This window comes from Hippopotamus amphibius, chromosome 6 (genome assembly GCF_030028045.1).
Source record: "Hippopotamus amphibius kiboko isolate mHipAmp2 chromosome 6, mHipAmp2.hap2, whole genome shotgun sequence".
NCBI classification, from domain to species: Eukaryota; Metazoa; Chordata; class Mammalia; order Artiodactyla; family Hippopotamidae; genus Hippopotamus; species Hippopotamus amphibius.
In genome coordinates this window covers 103,512,816-103,536,132 of record NC_080191.1, presented here as the reverse complement: position 1 = coordinate 103,536,132, position 23,317 = coordinate 103,512,816, and the positions used below count along the sequence as shown (strand labels likewise).

General features: G+C 47.6%; 1 protein-coding gene across 1 annotated transcript in view; it reads left to right on the top strand.

Moving 5' to 3' along the window:
* RFTN1 (raftlin, lipid raft linker 1) overlaps positions 1 to 23,317 on the top strand; it is a 200,168-nt gene that overhangs the window by 105,612 nt on the left and 71,239 nt on the right. The window contains exon 4 of the mRNA XM_057737870.1: positions 2,623 to 2,731. Within this exon, the coding sequence (XP_057593853.1) occupies positions 2,623 to 2,731 (109 nt within the window). The remainder of the gene's footprint in view (positions 1 to 2,622; positions 2,732 to 23,317) is intronic.

Here is a 23,317-nt window from a genome sequence, read left to right as displayed (position 1 = left end):
TTTTTTAGATTCCACATATAAGTGATATCATATGATATTTGTCTTTCTGTGTCTGGCTTACTTGTTAGTATGACAATCTCTAGGTCCATCCATGTTGCTACAGATGGCATTATTTCATTCTTTTTCATGGCTGAGTAGTATTCCATTGTATACATGCACTACATCTTCTTTATCTGTTCATCTGTTGATGGACATTTAGGTTGTTTCCATGTCTTGGCTATTGTGAACAGTGCTGCTGTGAACATAGGGGTGCATGTATCTTTTTGAGTTTTGTCTAGGTATATTCCCAGGAGTGGGATTGCTGGATCATACGGTAGCTCTATTTTTAGTGTTCTGAGGAACCTCCATACTGTTTTCCACAGTGGCTGCACCAATTTACATTCCCACCAACAGTGTAGGAAGGTTCCCTTTTCTCCACACCCTCTCCAGCATTTGTTACTTTTAGATTTTTTGTTGATGGCCATTCTGACCAGTGAGGTGGTACCTCATTGTAGTTTTGATTTGCATTTCTCTAGTAATTAGTGATGTTGAGCATCTTATCATGTGCCTGTTGGCCTTCTGGATGTCTTCTTTGGAGAAATGTCTATTTGACTTATTTTCAATGATTACTGTTTTTCACCCTAGTCATTTAAAATGTCAGTGAGTATTTATAAATAACCTTGTGCAGTCTGGTGTTAGTCCGTGTGTGACAGAGCTGGAATTTCATATTCTATTTTCCGCCTCCTATTCCTGTCTTTGTTGTTTGAGATCCCACACGATGCATATGACAGTGTCTCGACTAAGTCTTCTCTTTCAAAAGTCTGAAAATAATAAATAAATAAATAAAATTAATTAAAAAAAAACTAAAAAAAAAAAAACAAAACTTGGTGTACCCCCCAAAAAAATAAAAAAAATAAAATTAATTAAAAAAAAAACAAACTAAAAAAAAAAAAAAAGCCTGAAACCTGCTGCTTTCTTTCCTCTTAGAATGTCTTTTGTTTCGGGCCGGGTGAGCGTAAGAACATGAGGGAAAGAGGGACAGCAGGAGTCTAATCTCTGTTGAAGTTTTTAGGTGAGAAGGCTGGAGTTCAGAATTGGTTGATCAGTTTGGAACTAGTTTATTCCAGTTTGGCCAGTTTGGAATCAGTCGATTCTTTTACATTTTAAAAGTGTGCACCGCAGTCCCTATCCGTGAAAGGATATGTCAGAGGGAAACATAAAGTAAGTTACTGACATTTGCTTACCCAGTCACAGTTGCACACCTGGGGAAAACCAAATCCTCTTTAATTTTTCCCCTTTTGAATTTCATGTGAGTCATACTCAGGTGGCTAATGGCAGCATAAATGGCTTTGAATGATATGTAAGACTCCTAGAAATTTGTCTTTAAAATATTAGAACAAATAGGCATTCAGAAACTACCTGAATGAGTGCAGCGTGCAGGTGCCTGTCCTGGCTGCACGTGCTCTCGCAGGGGCTGCAGGGGCCCCTCCTTGGCGGGGACCCTCCTAAGTGGGCCCTGCTCTGCCCTCAGCCGTGGACAGTCGCTGCACATGTGCTGTGAGCCCTGGACAGCCCAGCCCTGGTCTCCAAGTCCTCCCGCCCCGCCATGAGGAAAGGGCACGGTCTGCTGGCCCTTGGCTGATGTCTGCTTCCTCTTGTCTGACGTGAGGCAGGGCCAGCCCGGCACCTGCAGTTTCTGACAACCACGTGGCTGCCAGGGGTCCATCCGCCCTGACGTGTCACCCAGGGGTCCCCCAAAGGAGCGGCGTGGGGTGGTGGGATTTCCTTCCAGTGACTACTTGCTGCCGGTTGTCCCGAGTGCATCGAGCATTGGGTCACGTGTGCATCTATGGGGGGCCGGGGGGAGTGTTGGGAGGGGGACAGGGAAGCAGCTCCACCACACGGAGGGTCGGAGCAGGGCACGCTGGACGCCTCCCTCTCCACCGGAAGGTGGACGGTCTCCGCCTCAGACAGCCCCTCACGTCCACTCTTGTCCCAGGATGTCTGCTTCAGTTGCCTTGCGTTCTTTCTTTCAGGCATCTTTAGTTTTGATAGATTTTGCCGGATTGCCCTCTGTAGGGGTTTGAACCCTTTAAAAGTCTTTTAAAAATTATTTTTACTTTTCTAAGCAATAGGTGAATATATTCTCTTCCAGAAAAGTGAAAAAATTAGAGATACAGCTCAAGTCACATTTGACACCAGCACCATCCCCGCCCAGTTCCTACACTGACCATCTCCTTCCCTCAGAGGTCACTGCTGTTATTGGTTTGCTGTGTGTCTTGCTAGTTCTTTTTTAGTGCCCTGGCAGGTAGAAGCCAATGGGAAATATGCGTTGTTGGAGTGGCACACGTGTGTGTGTGTGTGTGTGTGTTGTTTAAAGTATAAGCCATACTGCACTAAAGCCATCATTCCATAATGATGTGGTTTCCTTGATGATATGTCTTGGGGATTCTTCCATGATGTAGATCCCTCTATATTATTTGAGTTGTTAACCGTAAATTATTTTTGCAGAACTGCCTTTTTAACCGTTACTTTCAGGAAAGAATTTAGGATGTCATGCAACACCCAGTAATTCTTTTTTTTTTTTTTTAGTATATATATGTTGTGCAAAATCTTCACTTGTGTGTGTGCTTCTCTTTTCAGATCTCAGAACACTGATCTTCACAATGACGGCTACATCTTGGAATTAGATTGCTGTTCTTCCCTAGGCCACCTGACAGACCAGAAAATCATCCCAGAGTTCATTAAGAAGGTGAGTGCTGCGTCTGGGGACAGCTGAGCAGGCTTGCCGAGCGCTTGCCTGAGTGAGTGGCTTGGGGCTGGCCGAAGGCAGGTGGGCCGCACTGCCCAGGCCTGTTCTGACCCGGGACTTTGGGTGGCCTCACAGGGGGCAGTCCCCTCCCACTCAGGCTGGCCTTGGCCTTGGACGAGGTGGCTTCCCCTCCTCCCGGGGTGGCAGACCCTGTGTTTTTAAGGCTGAAGTGGCGTTCACAGTTGACGGGCCTGCTGGCCCCCTGCCAGGAACCCCCTCAAATCCTCAAGGTGGTGGGAGCCCCCCAGATCCCACCTCCCACTCACCCTGTGGGCCTTCATAGCCACGAGCCCCCTTCCTATCCTGGAGCGGGAGCGTGTCACAGTCCAGTGACCGCTGGCAGGCGATCGTACCACGGAAAATTGCCTTGTTGCGGGGGTTCATTTTCTGCCCAGAAATATGTCTGGTTTTGAACTTCCCTTTGAGCCCTATGAGGTTTCCCGCCTAATTGCAGGGTGTGCTGAGTTTCCATACGCTGACATTTACTGCAGGAGGAGTGTCCTTGCCCAAAGTGGGGCTAAATTCCTCGCTTACTGCCTGCCCTGTCCTCCAGTTCCCAGTCTTCCACAACAGTTGGCAGTTCCCCATCCTGTAGAGGTGGTTATGGTTTGTTTGAGATCCAGTCAATCAGTTAATGAATGCTTTAATAAATATTGTTGGCTGTCAACATCAGGCCAGAAAGAGTCCCCGGCGCTGGGATGCAGAGAACAAAAAAGCCGTGGTCCCTGCCCACGGTCCTCCCACTGGAAGGCTCTTCCGGACCCGAGTGATGAGCGTGGCCGGGGAAGCAGCAGACAGACAGGCTGTGGTGTGGGGGTCGGGGAAGCGCCTCGGCCTGGGACAGCAGGATGCGGCCTGACGGGGCTGCGGCGGGCGGGCGGGGGGCTCTCCGAACAGAGGGAACAGAGCGTATGAGGGCCTGAGGGGAATGGAAGGAAGATCGGAGGACCTTTGGCAAGAAAGGGGCCATGAGGGGTGGGAGGAAGGGCCAGGCCTTGGCCGTGAAAGCGACGGGAGGCCGTGGAGAGAAGTTCTGCGGGAAAGTGAAATAATTGGATGGTCCCTTTAAACAACCAGTGAGTCTATTTTTATTTTTATTTTTTTTTATTCACTCCCTACCTCCCTCTCTTCAACATTTGTTGAGCCTTTGTTGAGTGTTCAGGCTCTACAGGGTCCTGGGAATAACCACTCAGGTATGATAGGAGTCGAGACCCACAGCCCAGGAATCAGATGAGCTCTTAGGTCAGACATTTGGGTAATTTTACTAGGACGATGGAGACCTTCTGCTCTGGTGGAATTCAGATCCTTACGTAAGAAATGCAGGGAAAAGCAGTTTTGGTTCACACGTGCATCAGCCAGAGAACGTGGGTGCTTCCACAACTCAGGGAGATGTCTGCATAGGTAGGGCCATCTTCTTTGGGTTGCTGCAAATAAAATGTTCTTGTAAACTTGGTACGGACATTGCAGAGGTGCGATTTACTCCATGCTATGAGCACTGGGGAAAAATAGCTGTAGAAATGGTTTTGTAATTAGGGCTTGGGAGGCTTGGAATGTTTGAGGGACGAGTTAGTAAGATGAGGGCGTAAGCTCTGGCCATACTGTCAAACAGGCTCTTTTGAAAATATGCGGTTTGGCGCTTTTGTCTCACCCAAACCAGACCATTTGGGGACTGACCCACTGCCTTGTGGCCGAGCCCGGTCGTAAGCAGCCGGCCGAGTGAACACTCAGATGCCCTGTGTCTGCAGCGCTTGCAGTGCAGGTGGGCGTCTACACAGAGCACAGGACCTCAGGCTTATGGTTTACACACCCTGAAGGACATCGGCCACTTTTGTGTCAACTTTACTTTTATCCCAACATTCTTTTCCCTCCCCTGATTGTGTGTGTGCGTGTGTACACACATCAGTGTCTCATGGTTTGTTCAGTAATGTTACAGCAGTCATAGACACCTGCTCATTCTGTGTTTGTATAAGAATTCTGTTAGCGACATTAAAAAAATTGTTTATTTTTTAACTGAAGTATAGTTGATTTACAATGTTGTGTTAGTTTCATGTGCACAGCATAGCAATTCGGTTATAAATATATATGTGTATATATATATATACACACACACACATATATATTCTTTTTCAGATTCTTTCCCCTTTCAGGTTACTACACAATATCGAGTACAGCTTCCTGTGCTATGCAGTAGGTCCTTGTTGTTTATTTTATATATAGTAGTGTATTTACGTTAACCCCAAACTCCTAATTTATCCCTCCACCCACCCCCCGCCTTCCCGTTTGGTAACCATAAGTTTATTTTCTATGTCTGTGGGTCTGTGTCTGTTTTGGAAATAAGTTCATCTGTATCTTTTTTTTTAGATTGAACATATAGGTGACATATGGTATCTTTCTCTGTCTGGCTTACTTCGCTTCGTAGGGTAATCTCCATACGATTCTGTTTTTAACATTTTGAAAATGATGCCCTTTAAAGCCCACTGTGCCGTGCTGCCCCTGCCCTACCTGTACCCCTGGTTTTCGAGTACAGGGGACTGGGTTCTGGCAGGCTAGACAGCTTGCACGCTTGGGCAGCACTGAGATGTCTGACCCAGAACGGGTCTCCAGCTGTGTATCCCGGAGCCTCTCGCCTCTTCTTCACGCGATAGAGACCCAGTTCATGGCTGTGGGCAGCAGAGAGGAAGGAAGGCTCCCTACCCTGGGGACCCAGGTGTCGAGGTGGCCCTGCCTTTTGTCCCTGCTCTGTCAGTCTGTGGCCGGGGCCTCCACCCGGGAGGCTCCCGCGTTTCTGGCCGTCCCTGCTGGCTGTGACTCTGGTTCTCGGTCCGCGGCCGTGACAACCGGCAGAGGAGGGACAACGTGATGGGACTGGGCCCCTTCCCTCTGCTTCTCTCTTCTGTGGTTGGATGTGATTTCTGGAGAAGATGCCACCTCTGCTGCAGCGAGGCGAGGGGTGGGGGCCTCTCTGCGGGGTCAGCCGCTGTTGCGGCCGAAGGCTGAACGTCACACGTGTGTACATTTTCCTGTCATCACGTGGGTAGAAGACCACAGGAGTTCCCTGGGAAGAAAAACAGTAAAAATTATTTGTGTGTTTTCAGTGAATATTTAATGAATAGCTTGGTGCCTATGTATGTGTACATATATGTGTATATATATGTATATATGGTGGTGACACGTGTTAATTGCCATTCACTCAGGCCAAGATGAAGCTGTGTCACTGGCGGCTCCTGCCTGCAGCCATTACTTTTTATCTGGGTCATTATTTTGTGTGAAATAATGGCTCCTGTTCCTATGACAAGTAGATCCATCTTGCGATGCGATGGTAATTAACTCATTTTGTCACTGTGCCGTCACCCAGGATAAGTTCATATTCTTCTCTGCACGGTAGAATTAGACTCAAAGTGATGTGAATTTTTTTCTTAAGAACAATGGCCCCGTATTATTTTTCCACCCAATGTTTTAAATGAGCAGACCCTTTGGACAGAGGACATGGATAGAGGGACGGAAAGGAGATTTCATTATTTCCCACAATTAGGCAAAGTGAAGTCATTTGTATCTGTGTCACGCAACGTTAGCTGGAGAGGCCGTGATTCACAGCCCCCACCCCCAGCACAGTTGTGCACAGAGCATGAAGGGAGCTGGATAAAGATGACTCTCTTCCCTTCAGTGTGGTCTAATGATGTCCTGAGCACTTGGGCTGATCCCATTAAATCTGGGCTACGGCATTGTGGTTTTCCCTCTTGTATCCTGCTGTGCTCCATCCAGCCGGCCCTTTATGTAAATTATTTATTATGGCCCACAGAACATGTAAGATGCAGATTTATGGGCAGACTTGGAGAAGATATGTTTTCCAAACCCTAGAACCGAAAGCTCGAGAGGCAGAGTTGCACGGCTGGGAGAGCTTCAGCGCTGCCTCTGTTCCTTTGAGACAAAGGTTCAGTCCGCCAGGTACTCCCAGAGCCTGTCTTGCGTGGCTGGTGGATTCTGGGAACTTTTGGATTTTCCTGTTCTCCAAAGTTCCCAGAGGACTGTAAAGAAGACAGGGTGATACAGAATGAAGAGCCTACAAGTTCATCTTCAAATGACTTTACATGCTTTGGAGCTTCTCGGGAAAATGTCTGGATGCTTGGGAAGCACTTGAAAGTTTGCAGAGTCCTTGCACACATTTTCTGGTTTCTGCTGCCCAGGATTTCCGTTCCACGGGCCACACTGGCAGTGATGTTTCCCTTCTAGACTGGAAGAAAGAGCTCAGAGAGGACCCGGACTCTGCCAGGAGCTGGGACGATGGAGCGATAGGGCCTGGCCCGTCTTCCACTGGGGGAGGGGGGGTGGCTCCAGTGGGTCGCCGTGGAGCTGGGGAGGGGCAGGAGGGTCTGTGGCCAGGTGGCCCGGGGAAGGCCCTGGAGATGTGTGCGGTAGAACGAGGACTCTGAACAGCGAGTGATGGGCACGGGCAGAGGCGGAGGGGCCAGGTGGACAGTGCTGTTCCTGGCGTGGACCGGCGTGTGGAAGGGAGGCTCAAGGCTGAGGAAGAGCCCCATCCTGATTGGCTGGAGTTTAGGATGGACAAAGGGAGGAGGAAGCCTGTTCTGTGCGCCGTTCTTCTGGTTACAAGAAAGGCACCCTGCTCAAACTGCCTCGGGTGAGTTGTGGAGTGGGGGTGGGGTGTCCTTACTCTAAAGATGCTGGAAGTGGCCTAGAGGCTCAGGCTCCAGGGGCTGGAATTCCCCTGGGGCAGGAATACAAGAGAAAAAAAGATGAAATGGTCTTTCTCTGTGTTATGTGCCCCGGCTCCTATATATGCATCTATAGGTTAATTTGAATTGTAAATTGGATTTTACTCCACAGAAGGAATCCCCCTAGATGCCAAGCAGACCCTGGGCTGAAGGGCTTTCCAAGCAGTAAACTCTTAACCCTCACCTCTCCCTCCTGAAGGCTTATCTCCGTTTTACAGGTGAAGAAACTGAGGCACAGAGAAGCTATGCAGTTTGCCCAAAGTTACGCCTGGGAAAGGGAGGACTGGGGTTGGACCCCAGCCTGCCTGGCCCCAGGGGCCACACTCCTGACCACGGGGCTCTGCCGCCTCCTCTGTGGCGCGCTCAGGAACTGGGAGGGTGCCGGCCGAGCCAGAAGGCGGGGTTGGGCGTGGGAGGCAGTTGGGTGTAACTGTGTCTGGTACGTGGGGACAGATTTTGGAGCAACTCGAAGGCCTCCCCTGCGTGGAGGCTGGGGCTCCAGGCCTGGCCCCCCAGGGGAGAAGCCACACCCTATGCCGTTGTCCAGGCGAGATGTAGGGGCCTCACCCTCAGGCCCTCAGCTCTGGCCGCTGAGGGGAAGCACGGCAGACCCCTGCCCTGTTCTGTGGGGGGACAGCTGGTGGTCAGAAACTCAGTGGCCTGGATGAAACTACAGGCATCGACCTTCAGAAAACCAAACGGTGCTGCTTACATCTTGTCCTAAAGAAGAGAGCCCGACAGATACTTCAGATCTCAGTGGCTCCTTGTAATGAAACCGCCTATCCCAATTCCCCAGGATTAGGAAACGTCGCCTGTGGTCTCTAACAGACTTATCGTTCATTCTGGCTGATGGTTGAGTATCCGGGGCTTCATTTCTGCAAGTGCTGCGCAGGGTCTAATTTTAATTAGTGCAAGATGCCGACTCAGAGTGAAAGGGAAATTATGTTAAAAAGGCTTCCCTTTCCTCACGGCACCCTCACCTACTCTCCAATCAAGGGAATCAGGGAATCGTGACATTTTTCAGAAGGCTGCCCTGGGGGGGTGGGGGAGGGCTTAAGGCACAGTGGTGTGTGGTTCTAGCAGGGAGGGTGCCTTCCGCGTGGAGGGAAGTGGGCCCGGCCGGGGCTGAGGTGCTGCTGGGGGACGGGCTGTCCTCTTCACTGTTGTTTCTCTAGGACTTATTACGTATTTGTGGGGTGTATGAACAAATTAAAAGAGAAATGCAGAGGAAGAATCATTAAGACTTTGTGTCATGGGGGGAGGGGAGCCTAACGTGACACTCAGGTGACTGAAGCGTCAGGCGAGTCATGTGAGCCGTTTGGGGACAAGAGGTAATGAGGTTGGTGATGGTCGTGTTGGGACCGAGGGCCCCACGGGACACCCGCGGGGACATTCCGGAAGGCAGGTGGGGCTGTGCTGGAGCTTGGGAGGAGGCCAGGAGGGGACTCGTTGTCTGAGGGGCGGGTCAGACGGCGGGGAAGTGGTTCAGGGGGGCATCTGGGGGGCACGTGTCCACCTCAGGGGCACAGGCGCCACGCAGCCTCCACTCCTTGCTGCCTGGTGGAGGATACAGACCCAGGGTCCTAAGGTTTTCTGATGCCTGGTTGGCTGGTTGGTTGGCTTCGTTTTAGAGAAGTGGATAATGTTTTTTATTTTCTTATTGGGAAGGCTCTTGGTTTCTTAATATAAGCAGATAGATCCATCAAAGGACTGCAAGATCTGGACCAGTGTTTCCCAGATTCTCTGTGGTGGAGGACGGGGTTTTGTTTGTTTTGTTTTTCTCCAGTCCATTAAGGAGCGATGCTTTTGTAAAATGCAGTGAAACATGGCAGCAACGAAGAAGAGCTAGAAAAGGGTCTAAGTGCTTCGTCTCGCTTTGTGTACCTATCTTGTCACAAACTGGTAACAGGAGGTTGGGGGACCAGCAGTGGGCTGAGGACCACACTTTGAGTAGCCCCTGGCTGAGGTGGCAGAGCCACGGACAGGATGAACTTGTGATGGGAGGGCTCGCTCATTCCTGCAGAGGGGAGAGGGGAGCGCTCTGGGGAGGATCCAGAGAAGGAGAAAGAGAAACGGCTTTTACGAAGCAGGTGGAGAAAGGGAAGAGCGTGATGTTCTGAAATCTGTGGAAAGAGACCAGGGAAAACCGTAATAGCAGGAAAGAGGGCAGGTTGGAACCCACTGGGGGTGGGGTTGGCCCACTGGGTTTGACCACTGGAGGCCACAGAGAAATCTTACGAGAGCAGTTTTTAAGGGGTGGGGTAGGCACAGACCCCTCTGCCATGGGTTTAAGAATAAGTAAGTATAGAAGGAGAGGGGAGGAGGGAGAGAGAGAGAAAGAGAGAGGCTAAGACAGGGTACAGGTCAAAGGAATTCTTGTTTGTTTTGAACAGGAGAATTGAGCATCTTTAAAAGCTGAAAGGTACCAGTAGGGATGGAAAAGTTAATAGAAGTCAGAGGTGATGAAAAGTGGAGGCAGGTCCGGGGTGGGGAGATCCGCACACGCGGGGTGGGACACCCTCTCCTTTGAGGCTGGGGTGGGAGGCAGGAGGCCCTCACAGGCGTAAATGCCCACAGTGGAGGAGGCTGAGCAGCAGCTGCTGCCTGGAGGCGTGTTTGCTTATAAAGTTCCTCTCCTGCTGTTTCCATTGGCCTGTGAGCTCCCTGTTCTGTCCTGGGAGGTTAGTTGAAGTTAATTTGAGCCTGTGGAGGGCATTGTGTTCTTGTCCTGATCACTCCCCCCAAACAAGACAAATTCTTACGCTTCATGTTTACCCTGTACGTGAATCCAAGACCCAGTACCAGTGGGCCAGGGTTCACCCATGTTTCTGTGACCAGATCTTTGAGGTGGTGTCTGGGGATGCCTTAGCCAGTCCAGGTACCGTCCCTGGTCCCAGGAGGCATACAGCCCAGCTGAGAGCAGATAGTCACAGGATGGAGGTCTCATCACAAAAGGTATGTGCTCTGGAGTAGAACATGGTGAGGAGCCCTGACCCAGGCAGGTGGTGAGAGGAGAGGGTGGTCCACTAAGAAGTGGTGTTTGCACTTGTTTGCACTGAGATCTGGGGGGTAAACTGGTGAGAGAGAGTGGACGTAGTGGGGCCTGGAAGGGGTTGGGGAAAGGCCGCGAGGTGGGGAGGAGCATGATTGGTTAGAGGACCAGGATGGAGGCCACTGTGACTTGACCTCAGAGATTGGAGGGTGAGGTTGGAGAGTTAGGACTCACGTGTGTGGGCCCGCGGGCCAGCCGCAGGATGTGGGTTCTTCTCCCAAATGCCGTGGGAAGCCATTGGGGGGCTTTAAGGAGGAGCTAGAGAATGATACCAAATTTACATTTTGGAAAGATCAGAATGGCTGCAGGGTAGGGATTGGACTGGGGGCAGGGATAGATGCAGTTAGGATCCTGTTGGAGTGTCTCTCTGTGGACGGTTAGGTTGTAGGTTTGCTAACAGTCAGAACAGCATCACGGTGGAGATGTGGATGGATTTAAGGAGCCAGGGAGATCCCCAGCGTTGTTTACAGATGGAATAATGGCATGGTAGAGGGAGGGACCAGGCTGCTTTGGCTGGCGCAGCTGAAGGAATAGGGGTCTTTGCTGAGATAAGAAGGGCTGTGGTCCAGGAGCTCAGGGCAGTGGTCTAGGCTGGAGACGCTGGCTGGCGGAGGGTGAATGATGCCACGGTCATGATGAGATCACTTAGGAAGGAAGGGATGGTGTGAAGGAAGAGGGCCTCCATCTGAGCCCTGGGGAATTCTAGCATTCACTGCTGGGCAGAGAAAAGAGGCAGAAAGTGAGTGGCTAGAGAGGTCCAGGGGAAACTCGGGGAGTACGGGTGATGGAGTAAGGGGAGGGCTTGTCAACCCTGTCGCTGCCTCTAAGACTAAGGATCTGAAATAGCCGTTGGTGGGGTGGCCATGCGGTCACTGGCGATCTCCACGGAAGCTGTCTTGGTGGCCTCTCCCCTTCCGGTGCATACTTTACAAGGCCTGATCCAAAATGTCTTTGAGTTATAATTAAAAACCACTGCCCTATACCCTGTAGAACTCATGTGTGTTCCTGTGTTATTCCCAGGATGGTTCTGAGATTTTTGTTTTGTTTGTTTTAAATTTCAGGTGGTTTTTCTTTCTTTGTACGGGCTTGCTGAATTATCTTCACGGCTCTTCTTAATGTAATATTTTATTAAGCAACTGAATTTTAATATCTGACTTGAGGATTAGAACTTGACCAGGTAAAGCACTGCGATTTTATGTAATTTTTAGCATTCGGAGCACATATCACATGAAAGAAAATAACAGAACCTGCTGTTAAATCAGGGAAAAAATCAACTTGAGATTTCTAAAAATGGCATTTAGATGTGCACGGAACAGAGTGGCCTGTTGCTCAGTCTGGGGGTAGCCTGTGGCCATCAAGCCTTCCTTCCTTTGAACTCTCTGTAGAGAAATCACCCCAAATCCAAGGAATCAGAGACTGTTCTAGGGGCTGGTGGAGCAGACAAAACACTGGAGGGGAAACAGAAAGTAAACTGGAGCGAAGTGGCTGATCTGTGCCCGAGAGCGCTTTGTTCTAGAGAGAAGTTAGGCCTGGGCATCAGGCTGTCCTCTCAGGATGCCTCCTGGGTTGCTTTTGGCACTTGGGGAAAGCTGCTCTCTCCTGCATCCCCACTTGTTGGTGGCAGGTTGGAGGTGCCAGGGCTCACGTGACTTCACCTGAGCCAGGTGTTCGGGAGGGCAGGACGCCAGCCTGGGAGCTCCTGCAGGTGAGGGACAGATGTCTGCTTCTCCAGGACAGCGCTGTGGCCGCAGGGCACCCGAGATGTACTTTGCTCCCACAGCTACTGAAATAGGCCCCAGAGGCGGTCTGCGACGGACAAGCTGGGATAACCGACAGGTTCTGGCACTGCCTCTGAACCATGCTTACAGCAGATAGTTGTGTTCCTTTTGGGCTGAGGTTGAAGCCAAAAGGGCTGAAGATCTGAGAGACTTCCTTCTAAGCCAGCGCTTCTTGATTTGTGCTTTTCCTGCAATGCTTCTTGGAAAAAGAGGCTCTGCAGTGCACGATGCTTGGAACACAGGCGTGGTGTCAGCCCTCTTGAGGGCCATGTTGCTCCTTAGAAGAGTCAAGGCTCTGATAAGGTCTGCAGTAAGAAACCTGCTGACTTAGCTTAGCATTTCTCAAAGGTCATTTAAGAACTTTCTCCTTGCTTCTCCTTCTCCTCAAATACCTATTTATATCACGGAGCATACTAGGGAAAATGCACCAAGTCAATGAGGAAGTCATGGGACACTTACAGACCACGGGCAGTCACAGATGGTCAGCAGGTGCAGGGACAGTCTCCTCTCTTTTTACAGTGGGTCCCTAATACTAATCATCTCCCCTGCACAGAACTGGTGTAAGCCCACATGAGTGGAGTACTTGATTGTATTTTCTTGGCGCCACTAAAACAAGTGTTTCTGTCCAGACTCTTCATGTAATTGTGTTTCCTAATCCTCATCCAAACCTCCAGTGGAGGGGCAATGTGAAGCAGGGCAGTTTAAAACTGCCCCCTTTCTCGTCACCCCAGAAGGACGCTTGGCGCCTCTGTCATCCTTCTGCTCCTTTCATAACAGACATAGCAATCTTCTAACACATCTTGTCAGCAAAAACTAGGTCCTTGGGTCTGTTTACAGCTGTGGAATCGTAGATAGCGTTTGCTCTGCTGTCTGGGTCGATTCCAGCTTTTCTGACCTCGGTCTCTCAGACTTTTTCTCCCCGTTTCTGCTTTCTCCCTGACTCCACACCCCCTGGCCCTGGCCTTCTTCTACCACAGTTGTTAATCAGATCTTCAAATATATTGGCTTTTCCAGCTTTGATTCTCATTCTTTTCTCTCTTCCTTATGGTCCCTAATCAAAAGTGGCATTTTCAAACTATTATATATAGGATGGGTAAACAACAAGGTCCTACTGTGTAGCACAGGGAACTATATTCAATATCCTGTGGTAAATCATAATGGAAAAGAACATAAAAAGAATATATATGTATATATAACTGAATCACTTTGCTATACAGCAGAAATTAACATGTCGTCGTAAATCAACTATTCTTCAATAAAATCCTTTTAAAAAGTGGCATTTTATTCCTTAGCTGTGCTGTCCAGTAAAAATATAATTTGCGCCCCCTGTGTCATTTCAAATTCTCTAGTAGCCTACTAAAAAAGTAAAAACAAAGGTGAAGTTAATTTTAGGAATATATTTTGTTTAACCCAGTGGATCCAAAATATGTTTTCAATGTGTAATGAGATATTTTATGTTTTCTTTTTTTAACAAACGAAATCTTTGAAATGTGGTGTCTATTTTATACTTGTTTCACATCTCGATTTGGATGCTAAATTTTCAGTAAAGTAAAATGGCCTACAAAATAAAGTTTTGTTTAACAGAAAAATAGTTTATGCAACTTCAGTTTTTAAATTTAGTTTCAATTCATTAAAATTCAGTACAGTTAAGAGTTTAGCTCCTAAATCGCACCAGCCCCATCGCTCGATGCAGCTACTGCGTGGCTCCATGACCATGTGTGGTCAGTGCTACTGCCTGGGACAGCATAGTTCTGTAGGATTTATTTATTTAAACAATTTTCAGTTCTCCATGTTTTCTAAATTGGCACAAAATATTTGTGATTATGAGTCTTTTCAGCCACAAGGAGAAGAAGCGTTTATTAGACAACCAAAGAAAATTTTCCCCGTGGAAAGATCCAAAAAATACGTTGGGGTCAACTTTACTATATAACCTTTGAGGAATATATTTGAAATAATTAAATTTCCTTTTAGAATATTAATTATTAATTTAGTTATTCATGCATATTTTAAATTATCTAAGATATGTAAGTTTGGAAGTAGTGCTTTTTTCCCCACGTGTTTACATTTCGTGGAACAATTTTATTCCTACACCTTTCGTGTATCTTCGCCCTCAGTGTCTCCGTCATCACCAGAGGGACTTCGGGGAGCTTCTAACACAGGTTTCACGCTCATCGTGTTTACTTTCATCCCAATTGTGTGGGATTCGGCACTTTTAAGGTTCATGAATGATGCTATCACTGGACACTCTATTGTAAGTCCCAGGAGCCCATTCGTGTAACATTAGGTTGGTTGTTTTTTCTTATCCAGCTCATATGTGAGTGAGAAATTTCTGTAATGCAACCACCTACTCTGCATTGCTCTTTCAAAAGTCTCTTTATTTGAAATAACATAAATACAGGAGATGGCATAAATCGAAAGTGTACAGATCAGTGAGTTTGCACAAAGTGTACGCATCTGGGAAACCAGCACCCGGGTCAAGAAAGAGAAAGCTCAGGGACCTCCTGTGGCCACTCTCATCGCTCCCCTCCTTCTCCTCCGCAAAGGTGGCCTCTGTCTAGTTTCCAGCACCGAAGGTTAGCTTCGCCTGGTTTTGAACTTTGTATAAATGTGACCTTTATAAATGGCATCTTTTGCTCAGCCCTCTGTCTGTGAGATTCATAAATGTCCCAATAGTTCCTTTGCATTTGTGTGTAGAACTCCTTGCATTGCTTTGAAACGTGATCTTTCAAAAGCATGCTTACTACAGCTCCCCAAATTTTCGTTTCATGCTCTAGGAATTATTTTAAATTTTTATTGAATGTACATCCCTCCTTTTAAAAAGTCAAGTCTGTCGGATGACTTCATAAACATCCCCAACCATCTTTGACTAGTGTGCGTTCCCCAGTCAATATTGGTTGATGAAAATAAAGTGACAGAGGGTTCTTGTGTTGTGAGAGACTTTGTAAAAGTCCGTAAACGTAGGAAGTAGTTCCCTTTCCTGAGAAATACCATTTGGTGGGGTGAAACCCAGGGGACATCCCGGTCACACCCGGGAGATGCAGCGTGTGCTTATGCATGGCCTGTGTGTTTCCCCTTTCAGCTCTCCGTGAATCAGGTTATCAAGTTGTGCTTATTCAATTTGGTCTAACTCTTGGCAGGGGACATCACTTTTGTGGACCTTCTCACCCCCGCCAAGATATCTGCATGGCTATTCCTTCCTGTCCTTCAAATCTTCCCCCAGCTTCATTTTCTCGGTGCCCCCATTCACCCTGCCCACCTTTTTATTTATTTATGTATCTGTTATTGAAGTATAGTTGATTTGCAATGTTGTGTTAGTTTCAGGTGTGCAGTAAAGTGATTCAGTTGTGTATATATATGTGTGTATATATAATATATTATGTATATATATATAATATGCATATATAATACATGTATGTGTATATATATATATTCTTTTTCAGATTCTTTTCCTTATAGGTTATTACAAACTATCGAGCAGAATTCCTTGCGCTATACAGTAGGTCCTTGTTGGTTATCTATTTTGTATATTAGCTTCTCTCCGCCCTAGTGATCAGTGATTCCCTTCACTCTACACTATTTCTCTTGTCTCTGTACCTCTTTTGCCTCCGAAGATACTCTATTTTTACTTACTTATTATGTTTATTATTTCCCTTGTCTTTTTTCCGTGCCCTGAAGAGCGTGGGTCATGTCATAGGTGCTCGGTGAATATTTATGGAATGACAGAGTGGGAGCCTAGGATTCCCGAGGCCTGAAAGGTGTCAGAATTGTATAGGGACAGATGCTTTTGGAGGTGAGGCAGGGGACACCGAGGAGCGGGCACGCATGTGTTTTCTCCTTCCTGTCACTTGCAGTCGCCTTTGTCCGTGCTTGTGGTGGTTGAAACGTGTTGAGTTAGCCCTCCCTGGCGGTGACTTCGGAGGGTTATAATGTCACCCGGTTCGCCTTCATTCTTCCCGCCAGACGTGTTTACAAATATGGAATTTGCTGTTCTCACCAGGGACGTTTCCAAAGTGGCATACAAAAAATATATATATTTTATGGGAGGGGAACATGCTGTGAGTGCTAATTATGCGCCGTCAGTGAACACATGTGGTAGCTGACGGGTTTACAGCCCGGGTGGAACCTTCCCATCTGGGTTGTTCGGAGGTGCTGATCATCCTTGCTCAGTGAGACCTCCTGTCTGCCGATTTGTCTGGGATCCAGCGCAGATAACGCGTGTGGGAATTTGGACTAACCTCGCGGCGTGTGGAGGGTGGGGTGTCTCATCTGAGAGATGGAGGTTATCCTGGCAGGCGGCTCTTTCCCCCAAACTGGAAGGTTTCCGTTTTACTGCTTGAGACTACGTGGCATCTTTTTGGAGGGTTTTGAGAGCCGGTGTATCAGGATTGCAACCCATGTAAGGTTTTTCCCCTCTTCTGCCTTTGGAAGAATTCCCACTCAAAGGGCCGGATCCCATTAGGACCTGTCAGCAGTGTTGAGGATGGCTTGGGAGGGGGTGGGGTACGGGGGCTTGCCTACTAAGTATGCAATTACTAAAACCAACTTGCTGCCTCCAGGAGAGATCTGGAGCTTTCAAAGCCCGGTTCCAGAGTTCTCTCCTGATTCCGGTAGAGGAAACCTACTGCTTAACAAATCACGGGCACTCAGTTAGGAGGGACATATCGTTTTCTCAAATTCTTGGTTTTCGTATCTGTCACATGAGTTTTTGCACATCAGTCATCTTGAATATTCTGTGATTGTGTGGTCAGTCTGACTTTTAAATTATTTCTCCCTCATTGTCAAAGAAACGCGTTTGATGAATTCGGGTTTTTAACGGTGGCGTGCTGCATTTCAGTGGTGAATCTTGCTGGGCACATCTTAGTATTCCCTGTGCTCTCCATCTAGTAAATCAATGTTTGTTGACTGACAACGATTGTTGTCTTCCCCCTTAACTAAAAACTGTGATTGGAGTTCAATACGAGAGCCATTATTTTTACCATTTTTTTCTTTTTTTAAAGCTAAAAGTAAACATTGCCCTTTGACATTCCAATGGGAAAAAAACCCGTCGTAAGGAGAATCTAAGCTCTAAGTGATTCACTTATGCCTTCTTAAGTGTTTAAAGGACTGAAAAATAAGATAGATTACCGTTTTGGGAGTGGTGCTGTAGTCTGTGGAAGTGACCCTAAATAGGTATGTTTGGACAAAGGGCCCACGTATTGTAATAACTATTATAAACCTAGCCTAAGCAATAAAATAGGTTACGCCAAGATTTCCCATCTAATTAATTACTTCCCAGTCTGTTAGCCTTATAGGAGCATTCCTAGGTACTAAAAAGATCGCTGGGGAGGATGGCTAGTTAGGGATGTTATTGGTGTGGTAGAGGTATGTAGTTGCTTGGGACAGCAGGGATGTTATTGGTGGGGTTAGCAGAGATCTTGCTTTTCCCCGGCTTTATTGAGATGTGATTGACAGATAGCATGGTGTCAGTTTAAGGTGTGCAACATGGTGATTCGCTACATTGTGTTAGTCCCTACCTCCACAGTTACCATTTCCTGTGTGTGCTGAGGATATTAACATCTACTCTCTCAGCAAACTTCAGTTATCTAACACACACAGTGTTGTTCACTAGTTATCACGGTGTGCATTGCATCCCCAGAATGTATTCGTCTTGTAACTGGAAGTTTGTACCTTTTGACCAACATCTTCCCATTTTCCCTACCTGCACCCCATCCCCACCCCCCCCACCCCCCCAGCCCCTGGTAACCACCACTCTACTCTACGTTTCTGTGAGTTTGACTTTTTTTTAGATTCCACATGTAAGTGATATCATCCAGAATTTGCCTTTCTTTGTCTGACTTATTTCACTTAGCATGATGCCTTCCAGGTCCATCTGTGTTGTTGCAAATGGCAGGGTTGTCTTCTTTTTGATGGTTGAATAGTGTTCCATTGTACCCACATACCACCTTTCCTTTAAGCAGGGACGTTATTGGCGGCAGTGATAGGGATGTTATTGGTGGGGATAGTAGGGATGTTATTGGTGGGGTGATAAGGATGTTATTGAGCGCAAGGAAGTCAAATACGTTTTATAAAGAAAGTTTCTTCCGAGAGAGAAAGGTTGGGATGTGGAGGTTACAGGGAGTAGACATCAGAAGAAATGTACATGAGGAGATGGAAGAACTTTAAGAGAAAGTGTTTAAATATATTCCTGGTAGAAATAAAGTTAGCTTTTGATGGAACTCCTCATTGTTCAGTTGGCATAGAAACTTTATTTCAAAGCCTTCCCATTTTGAATGAAAGATGCATTTGCCACTCTAGCTTCTGAGACGCTCCCCAGAGGGCAAGGGAAGAGTCTCTTTATGATGCCTGACGAATACAGATGGATTTTTTCTGAAGCCTCGAGCATAGTGTTTCTCTGTGACTCTTTCTGAGTCTGATGGTGCCTGGGAATGTGGGCATCATTCTGTGTCTTTCCTAAAGAGTAAAACACCATCACTAATTCATGTGCTGCACATTTGCAACTTGTGATAAACAAGCCCCGAGCTTCCATGTGCCTACAGGTTTGCTCAGCCAATTAATAATGTAAGGCACACTGCCAGGGCCGTGCTTACCTCCGGGGGCCCGCTTGTGCCAGCAGTTCAGATGCATCATCACAAACTGAGAGGCTAATTACAAATTATTCTTATCTGTTTATTAAAGCAGGTCCCTAGAGCCCCACTCCTTGGAAGTATTTGTGTTATCCTTGTTTACATTTCTGCATGTTTGCAAGTGCTCCCAACAGCATGCTTTATAAAGGATTGTGGATTTTACTTTAAGAAAGTGCTGCAGTCTGGTATCTTCCCATGGGTATGAATTAGTGAGGATTGCTGTATTTTAAGGAGATGTCTATTGCTGTGTAACAAACCATCCCAAAACATAGTAGTTTACAGTAACAACAGTTGTTTATTTTGCTCACAAATGTGCAGCTTGGGCAGGACTTGGCAAGGCAGCTGATCTTTGCTCCACGTGGTACCCGCTGGTCAGTGGCTGGGGAATCCACTTTCAAGATGGTGCACCCACACGGCTGGCAAGTAGTTGCTGGCTACAGGCCTCTCCACAGATTGCTTGGGCTTCCTCAAAACATATGGCTGGGTTCTTCCCGAAAAACAAGGTGGAAGTTCATGGAAATTTTATCATCAGGCCTCAAAAGTCGCATGGTCTCTTCTTCACTTTACTCAACGGTCAAGGGCCATGCTGGTCCAAGGAGACAGATATAGACTCTACCTCTTGTTGGGGGCGGGGGTGACACGGTGCTAGCAGGTCATGTGGGGTGAGAGATATCTTAGGAAAATGCAACCTGCCGGAGACGTGAATTCAGGCATGCTACTTTTGTTTACTAGGAGAGAACTTTGAGACTGTTCAGGGATCATATGGAATACAGAAAAAATAAAAGTGAAGGCAAGAAGTGGAAATAAGGAGCTGAGTATTGAACATAAGAGTTACTGGGCTTTGGAAATCATCTTTAAGTGTAATTCTCAACAGTTGTAAATGGAAAGTCTCTCCCCCTCCAAAGAAACCACCCTATTTGTTACTCAAAGAGATCACATATCTTCATGAGATCTGAAACTCTCAGATCAGTTTCATCTTCTAGAAAAACCATCCCAGGGTTCTCCAGGGTATTTACAAAAAGAACAATAAAACATTCATTTCTTTAGCACATTGTAATGAAAACCATCCCCAAGTACTTAGTTTCACTGCTCTGTTTACCATGGGGGTTTCAAATGCCAGTAGGACTGTGTTATATTTTTGTTGGTTTGGAGTCACAGGGACAGAAAAGGGTTTTTTTTTTAACCAAGGGTTAAAACTAGGACAGCATTGGTCCAACCGCATCATCTCAACATTTTGTTAAAGTGCCTTTCATGAATGTTTTGGAAGCCTATGTAAATCAGGGAATGGTGGGGAAAAAAAAAAAAGTCACGAATTCTGGATGTTAAAGCAGCAGCGTGGTGTGAAGGGAAACATCTGCTCGTGGTTAAACTTCTTTAAACTCAGGTTCTTTTGCCCCAGTCACTTAACTGTGGGTGCTGAGATGTGAGTTCCACAAAGACTCTCAGACTGGTTTTCCAGAACGTTCCCAGGAGTCTTAATAAGCCCTTGAGGTTCTTTGCCCCTAGCTTATAATTCCAGGGTCACTGCTGTTACCAGAGGGTAAAACTGGCATTGTCAGAGTCAGCAGTTCCAGGATTCTGGATTCTAGCTGGTCATTCTTCTCTTTTCTTTTCCTTTCCTTTCTTTTCCTTTCCTTTCCTTTCCTTTCCTTTCCTTTCCTTTCCTTTCCTTTCCTTTCCTTTCCTTTCCTTTCCTTTCCTTTCCTTTCCTTTTCCTTTTCTTTTCTGGAAATGCGCTGTCTTGTCTTAGGCAATGCCTTTTGAAAAAAGGCCCAGTGGAATGCCCAGTCATGAGGCATTTTTTTACCTTGATGAGAAGTACTGATATTAACGAACTGTTTGCCTCTGCATATTTTCCTTCTCCGGAAGGGAAGATTGACCTGGTTTGTTATGAGATGAACTGGAAACCCAAGGTCTGCCAATACGTTTGTGTTGCTTTCTGGAGATGTAGCCCCGGACCTGCAGCCTCAGTTTTCTTCACCGTTAAAAATGATACAAGTAGGGGACTTCCCTGGTGGCACAGTGGTTAAGACTCCACACGCCCAGTGCAGGGCCTGGGTTCGATCCCTGGTCAGGGAAGTGGATCCCACATGCGTGCCGCAGCTAAGAGTTTGCATGCTACAACCAAGGAGCTGGCAAGCCGCAACTAAGGATCCCACCGACCTCAACTAAGGATCCCGTCAGCCACAACTAAGGAGCACATGTGCCACAACTAAGGGGCGTGCCTCCCACAACTAAGACCTGGCACGACCAAATAAACAAGTGAATAAATATTTAAAAAAACGATACAAGTAGAAAACGATGTGCACATTTTCCCAATCTCAAATGAGTGTATTTGTAAAACATTGTTGGCCCCAGATGGATATTTCCTGAAACTGTAGACTCATAGAAGGTTCCAGTTAGAATTAACCTCAGATTCTGCAAATTCGATCTCTTTCCTGTTCATTCCTTGCATAAACATTTACTGAGTACTTACTAAGGACCAGGAACTGTTTCAGATGCTGGGGACAAAGCAGGGGACAAAATGGTCAACACTCCTGTCCTCACGGAGCTCTCATGCAACTCGGAAAGACAGACAATAATTTAAAAGTGTGGAAATAAGTGTATGGTGAAAATTAAACAAAGAGATGTGCTGAAGAGGGACTGGGTGACCATTTTTTGGGTTGGGATGTTGGGGAAGGCCATATGGGAAGAGGGGACCCTGATGACAAGGAGAAACCAGTCGTGGGGAGGGCGAGGGGAACAGCATCTGAAACAGAGGAGGCTGCAGGTGCTGAGGCCCCAGATGGGAAGGGACTTGGAGTGCAAAATAACAAAGGCAGAGGACGTGAAGGAGGCGTGGGGCGGGCGCCGTGGGGAAGGACAGGGCAGGAGAGCCGGCTGGAGGGGGCAGAAGGACTTCAGGGCAGCAGAGTCCACTGCTGGTCTAGATGGGAGACCCTGAGCCGTGCTTGTGACCTTGAGTGTGTCGGAGGAATTTGGCCTTTGTGGGAGGGGCCAGCCAGAGAAAGCCAAGGTTGTAAGGGCAGGAGGGTGGCTGGCGGAGGAAGCGGGTCCCGTGCTGGACAGGGAAGGGTGAGGAGCACAGTCTCTGTGTGTTTGGCATTTTTTAAAAGCGGTTTTCTGGGTCCTCACTGCTGGGCGCATGTGACAAGGTGACCGTGTGTCTGGGTTTGCTTGGACAGTTCTAGCTCGTGCCTCTCATCACAGTGTAATTGTTCATACGTTCACCTTTTGCTTTCAAAGGAGTCACACTGTTTAAAGTTGGGACAGTAGGTCACCAATGGCTTAACACACCAGATCCTCGTGGTGTGTCACCTTTTAGTCCCGGACTGCTGTGTCCGCTTTGAGTCTCCCCTCTTCCTCGCCCATTCTTTCCCATGGCACGTGTGAGCCCCTCTGACCTCTCCCACGAGCTCCGCAGTGACTTCCGGGCCCCCAACCACTCTCTTTGCCTCCCTGCTTTTACCCCCCCTCCCCCATCCATACCACATCCTGTGGAAAGATTACTTTTCCTTGGGAAAGGCCTGATTATGTCACTGCTGCCGGAATCCGTGGTGGCCTCTCATTGACTCCAGAGTCAGAGCCCAGACTCTAAAGATTCAGCACTCTCCGAGATCAAGCCCTGGCATCTCACAGCGTAGCCTAGAGTAGGACGTACACGCCGAGCGGTATATAACAGGTGGAAATATGGACTCGGAAGCCAGGCTGAGTAGGTTTGAATCCTACCTGCTGTTTGCTAGCCGGATGCCCTTGAGCAGGCTATGCAAACTCACTGTGTCTCAGTTTTCTGATCTGTAACACGGGGATAAAAAAGAATACCTAGTGTTATTGTTACATGAGCACGGGATGAGTTCATCCACGTCAAGCCCGTAGAGCAGCTTTTGGCACACGGTAAGCTCTCGGTAGGTGGAAGCTACTGTGGTTACGGGTTTTTGGTACAGGACATTTGTCCGTCTCCACATAACTTAAAGACACTTTCTTACCTCTTCGCCTTGGCTAGCCTTGTTCCTTCTGGGATTCTTTTCCCCCAGCCATTTCTGTGTGCACAGATCCCACCTGTGGGTCAGGTTATTTTACTAACCATGGATTTCAGCAGCCACAAAACTGACAAACCGTGACGTCTGGTGCACCTCCTTCGACTTTCCCATGCGACTCTGATGAGAGTCTCTTTAAATGCTTTCCCGACATAAGCTTTGGAGATCTGATTTCTCCATTTTCTTTGTGGGTGTGCGCTGGCCTTCGTGGAAGCCTGGGGGCGTTTCGTAGCCTTGGTGGGACATGCAGCTCCCCCTGAGGTCCTGTGACTTCAAGGTCCTTCAGTGTTCCTGCCTGGATGA